This window comes from Ips typographus, linkage group LG3, assembly GCF_016097725.1.
Source record: "Ips typographus isolate SLU linkage group LG3, UJ_Ityp_2.0, whole genome shotgun sequence".
In the NCBI taxonomy this organism is placed as follows: Eukaryota; Metazoa; Arthropoda; class Insecta; order Coleoptera; family Curculionidae; genus Ips; species Ips typographus.
Window position 1 is genome coordinate 7,519,035 of NC_138424.1, and position 14,724 is coordinate 7,533,758.

The following is a 14,724-nucleotide window of genomic DNA, read 5'->3' on the forward strand; positions in this document are numbered from 1 at the left end:
CTTAAGAGTAGGAGAAAAAATAATAGTGTTCCTTTCCTTTTTGTTCCTGTTTTCTAAGAAATACAACTTTCCGCACTTGTCAGGAAAATAACTATACAAGGTGTCAGAATACTTATTTTTCAGAAATAATGATAGAGTGGCACTCAAATACCTAATAATTTTTTGACGAATTAACCGGATTTTTCACCTAATTTAAGGTTCTTTGGTATGAATATGCCATTTGCTGTGCATTATAACCCTTATGGGGCAAAATAAAAATTGCCAAAACTGCACTTTTGTGCAAAAATGTCATTTTTCCAAATTTTTGAAAGGTTGTAACTTTTTTTATTTGAACTCATCAATTTTCCCACATTATTTATTTTTTTTTTGAAAGATGAAAAATTTAAATTGCTTTTTCCTACTCGGGTGCGGTAAAGTGCACTTTTCCGCATGAATAATATACCTGCAATTTTGAAGTTTATATGTGTAGAGCAAAAATACCCATTTTCACCAAACTTTTTATGAGATGTTTAAGCAAAGAAAAAATGAGTGCGGAAAAGTAACTTTTCCGCAGTCATTTTATTTTTCAAAAAAAAAAACATTTAAATCAAAAAACCATAACTGTAGGTATATTTGATTTCTCAATTAAGAATACACTTTTAATCATCTTTGTAAACAGAGGCTTTCATTTTATTAATTTTACTATGCATTTTCGTTCAATTTTATGAAAAATGATACTCGTAAATTTTGTACCTAACACATGCGGAAAGCGTCTTTCCCGCCCTTTAACTGCTTGCAACTGCAGTCTCGTGCGGGAGAGTACCATTTTCCGCACTTGTCAGGTAAATAACTATTTTTGTGCTTATTTCATCTAATTTAAGGTCTTTTGGTATAAATATTCACTTTGCTGTGCATCTGGAACAAAATGAAAAATTGCACTTTAAAAAAAAAAAAAAATTTTTAAATTTTTGAATTGCTTTTATTTCAAGCTAAATTAGTTCAATTAGTTTTTAAAAACGATCACAATGAAAACAGGAAAGAGAAGTTATTTACTAAATTGTAGAAAATCAGCTAACAAATAAAAAAAATATTTCGAAATAATATTGCAGTAACCTAACCTAACTTAAATTTAACGATGTTTTTTCAACCAAACAATAATTTATATAATAAAGACAAAACGAAAAATGACAATAAGAAATAATTTGTTACACAATTTGGAAAAAAGGTTATGTTTTTCTCAAAGTTATTCTGTGACACCTTGTATAGACACATTTTTGAATATTGTATGTCTTTTTGCAGAAAAATTATAATACAAGCTTCCGATGTGATAAAAATGACTACTATTTTTATTTGTTTTAGCAAACTTTGCATGAAACCAATATCCTGCTAGTTGTACGATCGTCCATACAAAATTAGCTTCTAAACTTTAATGACGAAAAAGACAAATTAAACCCTCTACTTTCCACGAATAGTTTTTAAACGAAAAAAACCGTAATTTCCGTAAACACCATAAAACGAAATGCTCCGGAAAAATGACCCAATTACAGTTTCAAATAATTATCATAGTTTTTGTTGATAACCCATGGCCGTACCTACTAGCGTTGTATTTTGCATCGTTCCCAGTCGCATTCAAATCCACATCTCTACTCGTGTATACTAATATGATATTTACAGACCTTCTGTAAATTAGGTTTGTGAAATACTGGTGGTATGGACGTTCTGTCTAAATTCGTGATCCTTTGGCCAGTACCTGTAGAAGGTGTATCTACATAGAAAATAAACGTTTTACAAAACTGAATCGAGTGAGGACACCTTGTAGAAGCACTGGAAAAATTCTAATTCACCACTAAATGACTCAGCTACAGAAGTCCCACATGCAAAATACAACTGTCTAATAAATAATATATCGGACTAGTTTAAGCTAAACAGCAATGCCTTGTAATCACGTCAGAAATTGTGGTTTGATACCTCTAAAATTTAATTAAAACTCTGTTGCAGTTAGAGAGTGTTAAGAGTATTAATTATCTCGGTTATTAAAAATGCCCCATTAATTACAGTTATGTTGTCTTTGTGTATTTGAGAAGCCATTAATATTATTTACGGTGTTGTTGAAGTCAGTTAACGAGTTTATAAGTGAAAAAGTTCAATAAACAGAAATAGTTTAATGAATGAACTTTTTGGATCATGAAATTCTCCTTCTACATGTTTTTTTCCAGAGAGTTAAGTAAACTAGGCATTACGTTATACTTAAAAAAGTCAATTAATGTGTTCAATAAATCACCTAAAAACACGAAAAGTACCTAATCTCAACCATTACATGACATCTAACCTATACCGTTTAGTAGAAGGTTGCATATTAAATTTACCATCAACAAAAAGTCTGGCTCTCGCTGGTATATTGAAACGACTAACCAAGTTGGTTAAACCCAGAAGCCTGACATTTTGCCCTTACTTCTCTATCTAAAAACAAACCGCAACAGTATACAATAGAAAGTACAGTATAGAGACAGGCCATCAAAAAAAAAACCAATGCAGAACAACCAACCAGGAAGAAAGACCTCTAAGAAGTCGAGTACGTCAGAAGATAAATAGATGTTTGTTTATTTACAAAAAAAAAGTTTGAGTCAAAACGTCAAACCGCTGTTTCAATCACTCTTTTAAGGAAGAAACTGAAACTCAGCGATGTTGTAGACGGTTTAACACTCAAATAATAGACAGTGTGGTTAAAAAACAATAAAACACAATAATACGAGTACATAGTAGAAGTCAATGTGCTAAAAACCTCTTGATCTTTCGCAGCGAATGATAATAGGCCATAACCGCCCTAAGGTTTCTCCAACTCTGGATTCCTGGTTTGGAACCGCTCCTTTCGGAAGTGATCGTCTTCTTATCTTCCGAATCGATGCTGCTGAAAAGATCATTACAACCCTAAATACTAAGCCATGCAAAAGTGATTTAAGCCTCAATACAATCGATCTAAATGTTTGATGTTATACCAAAGACGATACAGCACTTTAGTTGCAAAACTTTTATAAAGCCTTATTTTGTAGCTTTCTTCGTTATAGTATGAAGAAAAAGTTGACTTTGTGTTATTGGATAAGGACCAAAAATCAATTATTACAAGTAACTAGAAAGTTACTTATCTTCTATACATAGATTAATTATTATTCACACACATTCATTATTATTCAGATGAAGTTTGCGAGTTTAAATCATCGAGTGAGTAATAGCCATTACATGCGTGTAGAATACTATACTTTGTCTACGACTGTGGTATTCAATCATTTCACAAATTAAAATATCATCTGCTGTCAACGTGACAATCTGCTATTGTTCGGTTTGGTACCGGACAATTAGACAGTTTTCATGTTTAGGACACAACTGTAACTGACGACCATACGTCATAACTGTCAAAATTCTTGCTGCTGCTGGTTTTACTGGATTTTAAGAGTGTTTCGTGGTTATACAGCTTTATGGAGAGGAATTTGACGATTGTCATGTGTAAAAATAGACTAAAATTAAGTCAGAAACAAACAACCAAAAGTTACAAATGTCAAAAATTGCACTGATGAAGGTATAAAAGGCATTCACCCAAACTCACACTATTTTTTTTTACTTTTCAAGTGTTTCGTCATTTTGTAACTCTATTAGATTGAATTTAAAAGTTTTCAGATTTAAAACAGAAAAGAAGACAGAACTCTAACCTGTAACTGACGGCCAAATGTCATAACTGTCAACATTCCACTCATAAAGCTATAAAATACGTTTGGTACTGCTTATACTGGTTTTAGTGGATTTTAAGAGTGTTTTAGAGCTTTATGGAGAGGGTTCTGACGATTGTCATGTGTAAAAATAGACTAAAATTAAGTCAGAAACAAACAACCAAAAGTTACAAATGTCAAAAATTGCACTGATGAAGGTATAAAAGGCATTCACCCAAACTCACACTATTTTTTTTTACTTTTCAAGCGTTTCGTCATTTTGTAACTCTATTAGATTGAATTTAAAAGTTTTCAGATTTAAAACAGAAAAGAAGACAGAACTCTAACCTGTAACTGACGGCCAAATGTCATAACTGTCAACATTCCACTCATAAAGCTATAAAATACGTTTGGTACTGCTTATACTGGTTTTAGTGGATTTTAAGAGTGTTTTAGAGCTTCATGGAGAGTATTTTGACGATTGTCATATGTAAAAATGGACTAAAATTAAGTCAGAAACAACCAAAAATTGCAATGATGAAGGTATAAAAGGCATTCACCCAAACTCACACTAATTTTTTTTACTTTTCAAGTGTTTCGTTATTTTGTAACTTTATTGGATTGAATTTGAAAGTTTTCAGGTTTAAAACAGAAAAGGAGACAGAACTCTAACCTGTAACTGACGGCCAAATGTCATAACTGTCAAAGATCCACGCATAAAGCTATAAAATACGTTTGGTACTGCTTATACTGGATTTTAAGAGTATTTTGTGGTTTTACAGCTTTATGGAGAGGGTTCTGACGATTGTCATGTGTAAAAATAGACTAAAATTAAGTCAGAAACAAACAACCAAAAGTTACATATGTCAAAAATTGCACTGATGAAGGTATAAAAGGCATTCAACCAAATTCACACTAATTTTGTTACTTTTCAAGTGTTTCGTCATTTTGTAACTCTATTAGATTGAATTTGAAAGTTTTCAGGTTTAAAACAGAAAAGAAGACAGAACTCTAACCTGTAACTGACGGCCAAATGTCATAACTGTCAACATTCCACTCATAAAGCTATAAAATACGTTTGGTACTGCTTATGCTGGTTTTACTGGATTTTAAGAGTGTTTTCTGGTTTAGAGCTTCATGGAGAGGATTTTGACGATTGTCATATGTAAAAATGGACTAAAATTAAGTCAGAAACAACCAAAAATTGCAATGATGAAGGTATAAAAGGCATTCACCCAAACTCACACTAATTTTTTTTACTTTTCAAGTTTTTCGTTATTTTGTAACTTTATTGGATTGAATTTGAGAGTTTTCAGGTTTAAAACAGACAGAAAAGAAGACAGAACTCTAACCTGTAACTGACGGTCAAATGTCATAACTGTCAAAGTTCCACCCATAAAACTATAAAATACGTTTAGTACTGCTTATACTGGTTTTACTGGATTTAATAGTATTTTGTGATTTTGAGCTTTCCGGAGCGGATTTTGACGATTGTCATATCTAAAATTAGACTAAAATTAAGTCAGAAACAAACAACCAAAAATTGCACTGATGAAGGTATAAAAGGCATTCAACCAAATTCACACTAATTTTGTTACTTTTCAAGTGTTTCGTCATTTTGTAACTCTATTAGATTGAATTTGAAAGTTTTCAGGTTTAAAACAGAAAAGAAGATAGAGCTCTAACCTGTAACTGACGGTCAAATGTAATAACTGTCAAAATTCGACTCATAAAGCTATAAAATATGTTTGGTTCTGTTTATACCAGTTTTACAGCTTTATGGAGAGGATTTGGAGAGGAAGAAACAGCCAACCAAATGTTATGAAGGCCAAAAATTACACTGATGAAGGTATAAAATGCATTCAACCAAAGTCAATCCAGTTTTGTTACTTTTCAAGTATGTTTCATTGTTTTGTAACTCTATGGGATTGAATTTGACAGTTACCAGGTTTGGAACAGAACAAAAGAGAGCTGTACTAACAGCCTAATGTCGTCTGTTAAAGAAAGAAATATTAATGTTTAAGAATAAAACTGTCTATTTATAAGTCGCCACAGGAAAGCAAATATTTCAAATTTGACAAATGAAGGAGCAAACGTACATTATTATTATAGTGTATGTTTGTTATAGTTTCTATTAACTGTTACGTCACTCCATTTTACTTTGATTTTTGCTATATAGTGGTAGTATCCGAAAGTGGACTAAACCAGTTAGTAATAGCAGTGAGTAATATTATTAAACAGTCATAGAAAAAATTCTCTTTATGGTCTGCATATCACTTTTTAACTTAAAACCAAATTTTGTAAACACATAAATAAACATTATTTAGGTAATTTTCGAGTAATTAATCAGTCCTAATTTACCGAAGTTAAATCGCTTCTAGTGCTACATTTATTCGCGTTCAAATTAACTACAATAATTCAGCGTTTTATCGAATAGAGTTGATTAAAGTTGGGTGCAATAACTCAACGAATTTGTTGGATTTTAGCGGTGTATTTATATACACACACCTTTATTTTCCTGCAATTTGTTTAAATTTTATTGAAGCTCTCCGTTAAATTAAAATTTTGTTGGATACAGATAATGTAAACCATAACGTAGAACGTAATATTTTTTAATGCAAATTAAACTGTGCAATTTTGGATTGCTATTATTTAAAAGTTAATAATTCTGCAAAAAAATATAAGTCGTAAATTGGTTATTTCTGGATGGACAGCTTCCTCTAAAATGATATCGTCTTTGGTAACTGCTTCTCTAACGTTTTTAAAAATTTACGGTTACACCATGGAAGTACCATATGACTGTCTGATGTTGGTAACCAGAGTTTTAACTGGGAATCAGGATACTAAACCAAAATATGCAGAAAAAGCACTACGCGAGCCATAGAAATTTGCAATGCTTCTCACGTAGTTTGAGTCCGCAGATGCCGTCAGGCATATGGAATGATTTTGGGAGTTTGCGAATCTTGTTTTACAAGGAAATTGTTTAAAACTCTCTTGGAAATAGTATGGGAATACAAAAGAGTTGTGACTAAGCCGACTGTAAGCTATTTTTCTTTCCGAAGGGGTTTTATTTCGTCTCCACAAGGTCAAGGAACGGATAGTGCATAGTCATCCGTTTTGTTCTTAACTAAAAGTAATGTTTTCTTTAACGGTTTTCTTGGAAGTTTGAAAATAATGCTCGGCTGCATTTGAAACTGTCCGTTCCTAGAAACATCAACTTCCTTTGTAGTAAACATTGCTGCAACGCTTTGATTACTTATTAACCCCTTAATGAACAGTTGAGCTTTTGAGGAAGCAATTTGCGAACGCAGCACGTCAAACAATTTTTGTTATTAAAATTTTAATTTAACTGAGAGAACTTACCTTTGATTTGGACTTTTGCAATCGCTTTCGTTGGCGTTTGAGCTTTCGTCCTCATCGCGGCTGGTATTGTGCGACCTGGGGCTGTGTAAGGGCGTGTTTGCGTCGTCCGAACTACCCTCTTCTGCCCCCAGGGCTACTCCGACCATCAAGTGACCCCCATTACCCCCCTGAGATGCCGCTGCTACCTGGGGAGTTCCCAAAGGTGGCGGATCGATCTGAAATCAATAGTTGCTGTTTTGAATCGATTGGTTGACTGACTTACATTTGAAATTATTATCTTATTGTAATAAGCCTAACTTGAGATTAAATCAAAGGTAAGTCTCTATAGTTCAATGTACCCTACACAGTAATAAAAGAAGTATACTTCAAAGTTCAAAGATCCGACAAATTACAGTATATTTTACTTATAATACTTCCCATACTTATAAAATAAAATTAAGTCATGAATTGAACCCTCTCATTACAATTTATCAGTCACAACTTACCAACAAATCAAAATTAAGTATTTTTGACTTCCTGCAAGCCAAATATAAAATTTTTGCTGCTCTTACCAGTTTGCATAACTCATTATGATATATTACACCCCGAGAAAACTTATAGCATTGCATTTCCCCAAGGAGTCAATGGATGATAAAATGGAAATAAGCAACTCGGCTTCTGGGAATTGAATATTGATCGATCAATTCCTCTTTGCCGGTTTTCAAGTTGGCGAAACTGAATTTTTCTTTCTTGTACCAAATGTGTAATTAAGTTTTACTTTCTTATGAAATCAATTGAAGCCAACGTTGAAAACAGGAAAAATGATTATGAAACATCAGGAAAAATGTCTAAGCATAACAGTACTATATACAATTAATTTAATTTTGGTCATCTTCTCATTTCTGAGTAGTTATCTGGGCATGAGAATATGTTTTGCTAGGAATATCCAGTAAAATGATCATATTTTGACAGCTAAATAGAACCCCCTAAATTTTGGCATTTTTTCTACTTTTGTTTCATTCTTCTTCTGATTTTTTACTTTGTATTACTTTTTTATTTTGTTTTGACTCTTTTATTTTATGTATCTCATATTTGTGGTGCGTTTAGTTTTCTAACAAATTTAGAAATATTTTTCTCATATTTTGCTGCTTGAAATATAACGTCAAACTTTAGCTCCTTTTCCTCTGGTTTTTCATTGTTGTTTCTATTTCTCTTGTTTTTCTCGTTCTTTCCTTCATGTCACTATTTTTTTCAGAATTTGTTTAGGTTTGTTTTAGTTACAAATAAAGAACTTTCCTATACCTTTAAAATGAAATTACAAGAAACACTGAAGCTCAAATTGATTTTGAAAATGTTTTTAAAAAAAAGTAAAAAAAAATATTTAGAAAATGGTTAGAGCTACGGAAATTTTGCAATAAACCAAAAATGTTCAGAATGACTTTGTGCACTCGGTGGACTAGGTCACACCCACTTAAAACCAGGTAAATGCGGGCACAACTGGCAGAGCGTTAGTTTCAAATTTAACTGGTATTCTTTTCATTTTTTGAACACCCTGTGCATATTCAATTAGCACGAAGTGAAAGAGCAGTTCAAAACGAACATTTTTAGCTTTGTAAAGTCGCCGAAACCCCAAAAATGGCAGAGATACAGAATTTTCAAAATTTTGATGCAATTTCCAAAATTTGCACAAGGACAAAAGGGAGGATTTACTACTAATTCTACTTCTACTACTTTTTCAGTTTCCAAATAACTCGCATTATTATTTACATATTCTGCAGTACTTAATACTTTCATTGGATTGAACAGTTTAATCTTGTGAAAGTATATATTCTCTCTGGTTGGTTTCCAATGATTCACTCACAGCGATTTAGTCACATACAGTTTTTTTCATTGATCACAACTGATAAATAAGGATTTTCCCCAGCATCGGATATGCAGGAAACCTTAAAGATGAATATAAACTAAAGTGGATGTCGACAGTGACAAAACTTGCACGAATATGAAAACCGAACAACTACAAAATGCAGACATAAGGCCAGTTCGAGAATGGTAACTGACAGGATAGAGCTCGGAGCGAAAAGGGTGTTGAAAGCTTTGTGATAACGATGGGATTCTCTGAAAAATCGATAAAGATGTGTTTGAGAACGACAGGTAAAATGTAAGTGGAAAACTCTCGTATTATCTCTGTAGTGCTCCAATTTTCAGTAAACTATGCTTAAAGTGCTTAGAAATACAAGTTAAGAGAAATGTGGCTGGTTGGGGGGAGAGAAACGTGTCCATAAAAGAAATAATTTACCAAAGTTGTTGTATGTTTTATTTGGTAATAAAGTATGTAACTAGCAGGCTACAATGTACTAAAGCCTGCTGTTTTTTACAGAAAAACATGTATCACTCTTTAATATTTGTAAGTAGTGTTGGCAGAGAATAATAATTTAACCCTAAGTTTCAATTTTTATATGGTCAGTCATGTTCTGACTTGTTTTTCAGATAATAGACAACTAAAAAACACATATCCTTAAATTACAGTGAGTGAATTCACAAACATATGGTGCCAAAGATGCCGTTATAACTTCGTGCCCATGTTTCTAGTAATTGCTTTAAACAAAGTTATATTTCAGTTAGAAGTTTACATGAGGCTCAAGGGGTAACGTGTTAATTACCTGAAAATTTGCAAATTACCTGTAACTTTGATTTTAGTTGTTTACTTTTGGACAAATTGTCGTTAATAACTGCAATCCTTGTATCTTACATACATTTTCTCTAAGATGACTATAGGTGACAATATTTATTTATACTATTATTGATTGGTTGTTTTATTTTCTTTGCAGGAAACTGAGGTAAGAGAAGATATTACATATCACGAAATAAAAAAAACTTAAGCTCACTCTCATGAGTACGAAAATATAGCTGTTTTTTTAGGTCCAAGCCGTCTTGTCAAAATTCGAAACGGACCACGTGATACATCATCCAGTTCACCATCAAGGATCACGCTGGTTTGACATTATTCAAACAAACCAATTGTCGTTGTCCTGAAGGAGGCAATTCGAATTCAATTCATCAAACCGGAACATCGTTAAATTCCCACACATTCGCGCGTCTCTAAACATGTATTTGACGTTCGAAATGGATTCGCTTGTATACAGGAACGTATCATTAATCCCGAAGTGTCAAACCGGCATTATTCGGTCTCGAATAGATAAGAGGGCAGAGAGTGTAGGAAGGAGAAATAGCGGGGTGAGGGGGAACACTAAAGACCAAGACGATTTTAGGGAAAAACGAGAGCGAATTCGGAACCGCAATAATTTAAATTCGACATCGATTGTCTTCTGCGGGATGATTTCTAACTTTCGGATTGATTTTACCCTGGGGATTATGTGTGAGTCGAAGAAGCTGTCTTCTGTGGGTATGATACATTTATAGATCAAAGATTCACGTATAAAATAATTCCATTTCCTAAACATACTTCCAGTGATAATGTAGGAAATGCAATGTGATCGTTTTAAATGTCCCCTGTAATCCATTCTATTTGGGACATGGATTAAATTGTAATTTGGTCCAAATTCCAGTTATCGTAATCCTTCCACTGAACGATTTTTAAATCGTTTTGTTTTTCTTGGGATCAACCCTTGGTTGACCTTTTTAATCAAGCAGGTACAATACATTCTAACTGGCCAGTAGACATTTAGTAGGTATAGTAGTGTGGTCAGAAATTATTTTTAAAAAATGGATAAATGACCAAGACGCAAGTAATATGACAACTTTCCGGCAGTAGAAAACTAATAATTCTAAATATTCCTATATGCACTTGCTAGATTAAAAAGTAATATCATTCTTGACAATTTAGACTAAACTTTTTTTGTGAATTTGGGAATTCTCTTTAGCAAAAGTGACAAACCGAGAAGAATGGAATATGCAATGTCATTCTTATTATAAAGTAATATTTTTTTGGGGTCAATATTCCATATTTCTTGAATGTTTCACTTACAGTAAAAGGGTAGGAATAGGAAGGAGCTTCAGTCAAAGAAAAAAATATTGTTATAGAAAGATCAGTTTGGACGATCCAGGATTATGATGGCATATTGGAATATTTAAAGGGGATATAACATCATAACATGTTATCTTGAAAAATTGATTGGTACTGTCCGATTATGTCATATATTTGGTAAAAATGATTACTTTGTTCAACAAGACTTGTTAATAGTTGTGTGCAACATCTGGTGACATCTGTACTCAACTCTATGAGTTAGAAAGTATAGATGGCGTTCCAAAATCTAGGAACAGCACCATTAATGCCGCATCATTCGGTAAACACCGATAAGACTTGTTAAGTTTATACTTCTAGAACAGTTAATAATAATTAGATTCATGAAAACAATTATTATCTTGAACCGTTGCAAAACATTTTTTTACTGGAAACAATATTCTTTGAGTAGGATGTTTGAAGAAAATAATTGTGCATTATCATTTAATCTTTTTAGCATAATATCTGATAACTTACTGCCAATAATGTTAAAAGAAAAACACTGTCTTTTCCAACCACTGATTCCAAAATTTTGACTTTCTATTTTGTTAAGGCTTTTGATAGGAAGCGTGCCTAATTCTTTTATATTACATGTTTCCATTGATCACTAAACACCACTTTTCTTTACAATACCAACAAATAGGATTTGTATCGTTTTTTTATAAAGCTATAACTTCCGAATCGTTTCAAAAAATCCCAATTTGTCACCCTTAAAAAAAACAACTGGAATCGCAAACGTCTCTGTCATAAAAGGCAACGTTTACTGCCGAATATCTCACAAACAAAGCAACAAATTCGTAACTTTATTGATACGATCCTATCGGATATAAAAAAACAGGTCTTTATACTTTTCTCTCAAAACCTCAGACACTTATATATTTTACCCTTTGACGCAAACGACGCTTATGTTTTTCTTTCTCAAATTTTCAGTTCGTTTTTCCATTGTAAAAGCAGAAGAATATGTTTTTAGAATACTTACAAATCTAAGTTTAATTAGCAATTAACATTGGCGAGCTACAAACCATTTGGTGGCAAAAGCAACATTATATCTTCCTTTGACTAAAATCTACGTCTCAATTATGACGGTAATTGGATGTGGTTTGCAAAGACAATCAGTATAAATGCCAATATTACTGATGGAAACAATTCATTTTCCTTCACTGAACTCCAGCTATACCCTCATAAATTTATAAGGGTTAAACCGCATCTTCTCTTGTGGTATTTTGTGTCGTGATATACACTAAACCTTTGTAAATTATTGAAGCTTGAATTTCTTCTATTGTAATAATTTTGCTCTTATATACTTATTTATACTTTTTCTATCGTATTTAACAAATAATATGTTTTATAGTAAGTTGAACAAATTCCAACCCCAACAACAGAATTCTAGTATTTTATTATAATTTCTTACAGAAGGCGCAGTTCATCTCAAGTAGGTTCAATATTTTCCTTTTAGAGAGATCGAAAAATGTTGTTATTTTCTGCATTAGCATTATCCCTACATCTTCTTGTGACTGGTTTTTGTAATATTTAAGTTAAAATAATGAAACTATCTAAATTTAAAATGATACTTATTGGAGTGTTGTCCAAACTTCTTATTAGGTAAACGACTTAATTCTTATAAAGTTTCAGTACAGTGAAATCTGGATTAGAAAAAATCAGAAAAGCATTTTTTTCCTTATACTTACGGTGACAAGTTTAAGTGGTTCTATAATTTGTTAAAATTAATATTTTGAGAGAATCATATACGAGCTTGCTCGTTGGATTTGACTCTGATGAACTTTTTCCCTATAAGTCGTTTGTCAACACATTCTTCTCCTCTTCTTTTGAAAATTTTAAACACTTAGCCAGCACAATCGTTTCAACCCCTTCTTCTACTATTCTCTTCAAAATGTTGAACAATTAGTCAGCTTAATCTTTTCAACAAACTCTTCCGCTCTTCCTTTGAAAATGTTAGACAATTAGTCAGCGCAATTATTTCAACACCTTCTTCTACTCTATCCTTGGAAATTTTTATTGAGACATTCTTTTACTTAGCGGGTAATGCCAAGTGTGCACGGTGAAGAATACAGGGTGGTTCAGTAAAAGCGTATGCTACGTGCAAATGTTTATTGATCCTTTGTAAACCGGTTTCGGCCCTTTAGGCCATCATCAGCACTCAAATTCGTCAGATCAAGGCCGATCCACTGGAGACCATCAAAAAACAAACATTTTAGATGTCAAAATGTTATTTGAAGAATCAGTCACGTGACTCTTTTTACGGTGAAAATAATCATAATAATCAAATTTACTTTTAAGGGTCCGGTGACACTTTTTTAATGCCAAAATGAAATCTTGAAAGTCACCTGACTGTAAATGGCAAAATAATATTTGAGGAGCACGTGACTGTTTTTTCTAGTTTTAAACACTAAATCACGTGACTAATTTTAAAAACAAAATACTATCCTTAACGTCACCTGACAGTTTTTACATTAAGACCGATATTTTTAAAGCCACGTGACTCGTTTTTAACGTCAAAACTTCTTTTTTTGAAAATTTTAAACAATTAGCCAGCACAATCATTTTCACACATTGTTCAACTATTCTCTTGAAAATTTTGAGCAATTTGTCAGCTTAATTATTTCAATACATTCTTCTACTCTCTACTACTTGAAAATTTTGGGCAGATAGCCAGCTCAATATTTTCAACACATACTTCTACTCTTTTAAAAATTTTAGACAATTATCCACCACAATCATTTCAATACGTCCTTGTACTCTTCTTTTGAAAATTTTGGGAAATTAGCCAGCTGAAGTCAAAATGGCTTTATCTTCATAAATGCTGTTTTACCCAACATTTTCTCACTCATTATGTACGTTGTACACGGTAATCAAAAATGTTTTTGAACGATTTGATATTTTGAATAATCTTGTAACTGTCAAAATAACACAGTTACAGACTGTCAACGTACTTCTTCATTTGGAGGACAAGACAAATCAAATGCGGAAAGCCTGCAATGCAGTCAAAACTGAATTAGTTACAGAAACTATACAACCGATAATATCCAATTATTCCATATTATAGAATCGATCATACAATATGTATAGTTGGTTATAATTTGTTTAATTATTTGACTTTAAAAGTTATCTTGAACAGTAAAGATTGAGTTTTAAAGAACATATAGACTGTTGAATTAAAAATAAGACCGTAAAAAATCTTATATTCAGAAACATATCTATACTACAAAATATTACAAAAATTTGTCTCCAAAATATTTCCTGGCCATGATATTGGCAGGCATTAGTAACTACTATTTCGAGGGATATTATGCAAGTAACAAAAACTTTCTAAAGAAGAAAATACCTTGTTATTACTAAAATTGAAATCATCTTGAAACAAAGTATATTTACCTTTAGTTGAAATCCCAAAATATTTGACATGAAACTGGTTAGAGCACTGTTCGTCCTGGGACACAACAAAACACTATAATCAAATGAATTCAGAAAGACAACGGTCTAATTAACGTTCACCTGCCTGGAAAATGAGTGTTTAGGTCTTACAATATCTGCTTGTTTACTATTAGGCCCTCGTCACTTTCTATTATCTTTGAAAGTAACCCTGATTTAACTAAACACGTGCGTATGAAACACATCTCATGCTGTGTTAATGAAACTGCGACCGGCCAATCGCAACAGGAATTT

At 32.4% G+C, this 14,724-nt stretch overlaps 1 protein-coding gene across 9 annotated transcripts in view; it reads right to left on the reverse strand.

Annotated features, from left to right (window-relative positions):
• Cngl (Cyclic nucleotide-gated ion channel-like) overlaps positions 1 to 14,724 on the reverse strand; it is a 139,817-nt gene that overhangs the window by 37,686 nt on the left and 87,407 nt on the right. For 5 of the 9 annotated variants that reach the window (XM_081976751.1, XM_081976755.1, XM_081976753.1 and 2 more), the window contains 2 exons: positions 7,044 to 7,258; positions 2,762 to 2,887 (listed from right to left, as the gene is read on the reverse strand). In XM_081976751.1, the coding sequence (XP_081832877.1) occupies positions 2,762 to 2,887; positions 7,044 to 7,258 (341 nt within the window). The remainder of the gene's footprint in view (positions 1 to 2,761; positions 2,888 to 7,043; positions 7,259 to 14,724) is intronic. The other 4 variants (XM_081976757.1, XM_081976756.1, XM_081976759.1 and 1 more) reach the window with 2 other exon arrangements.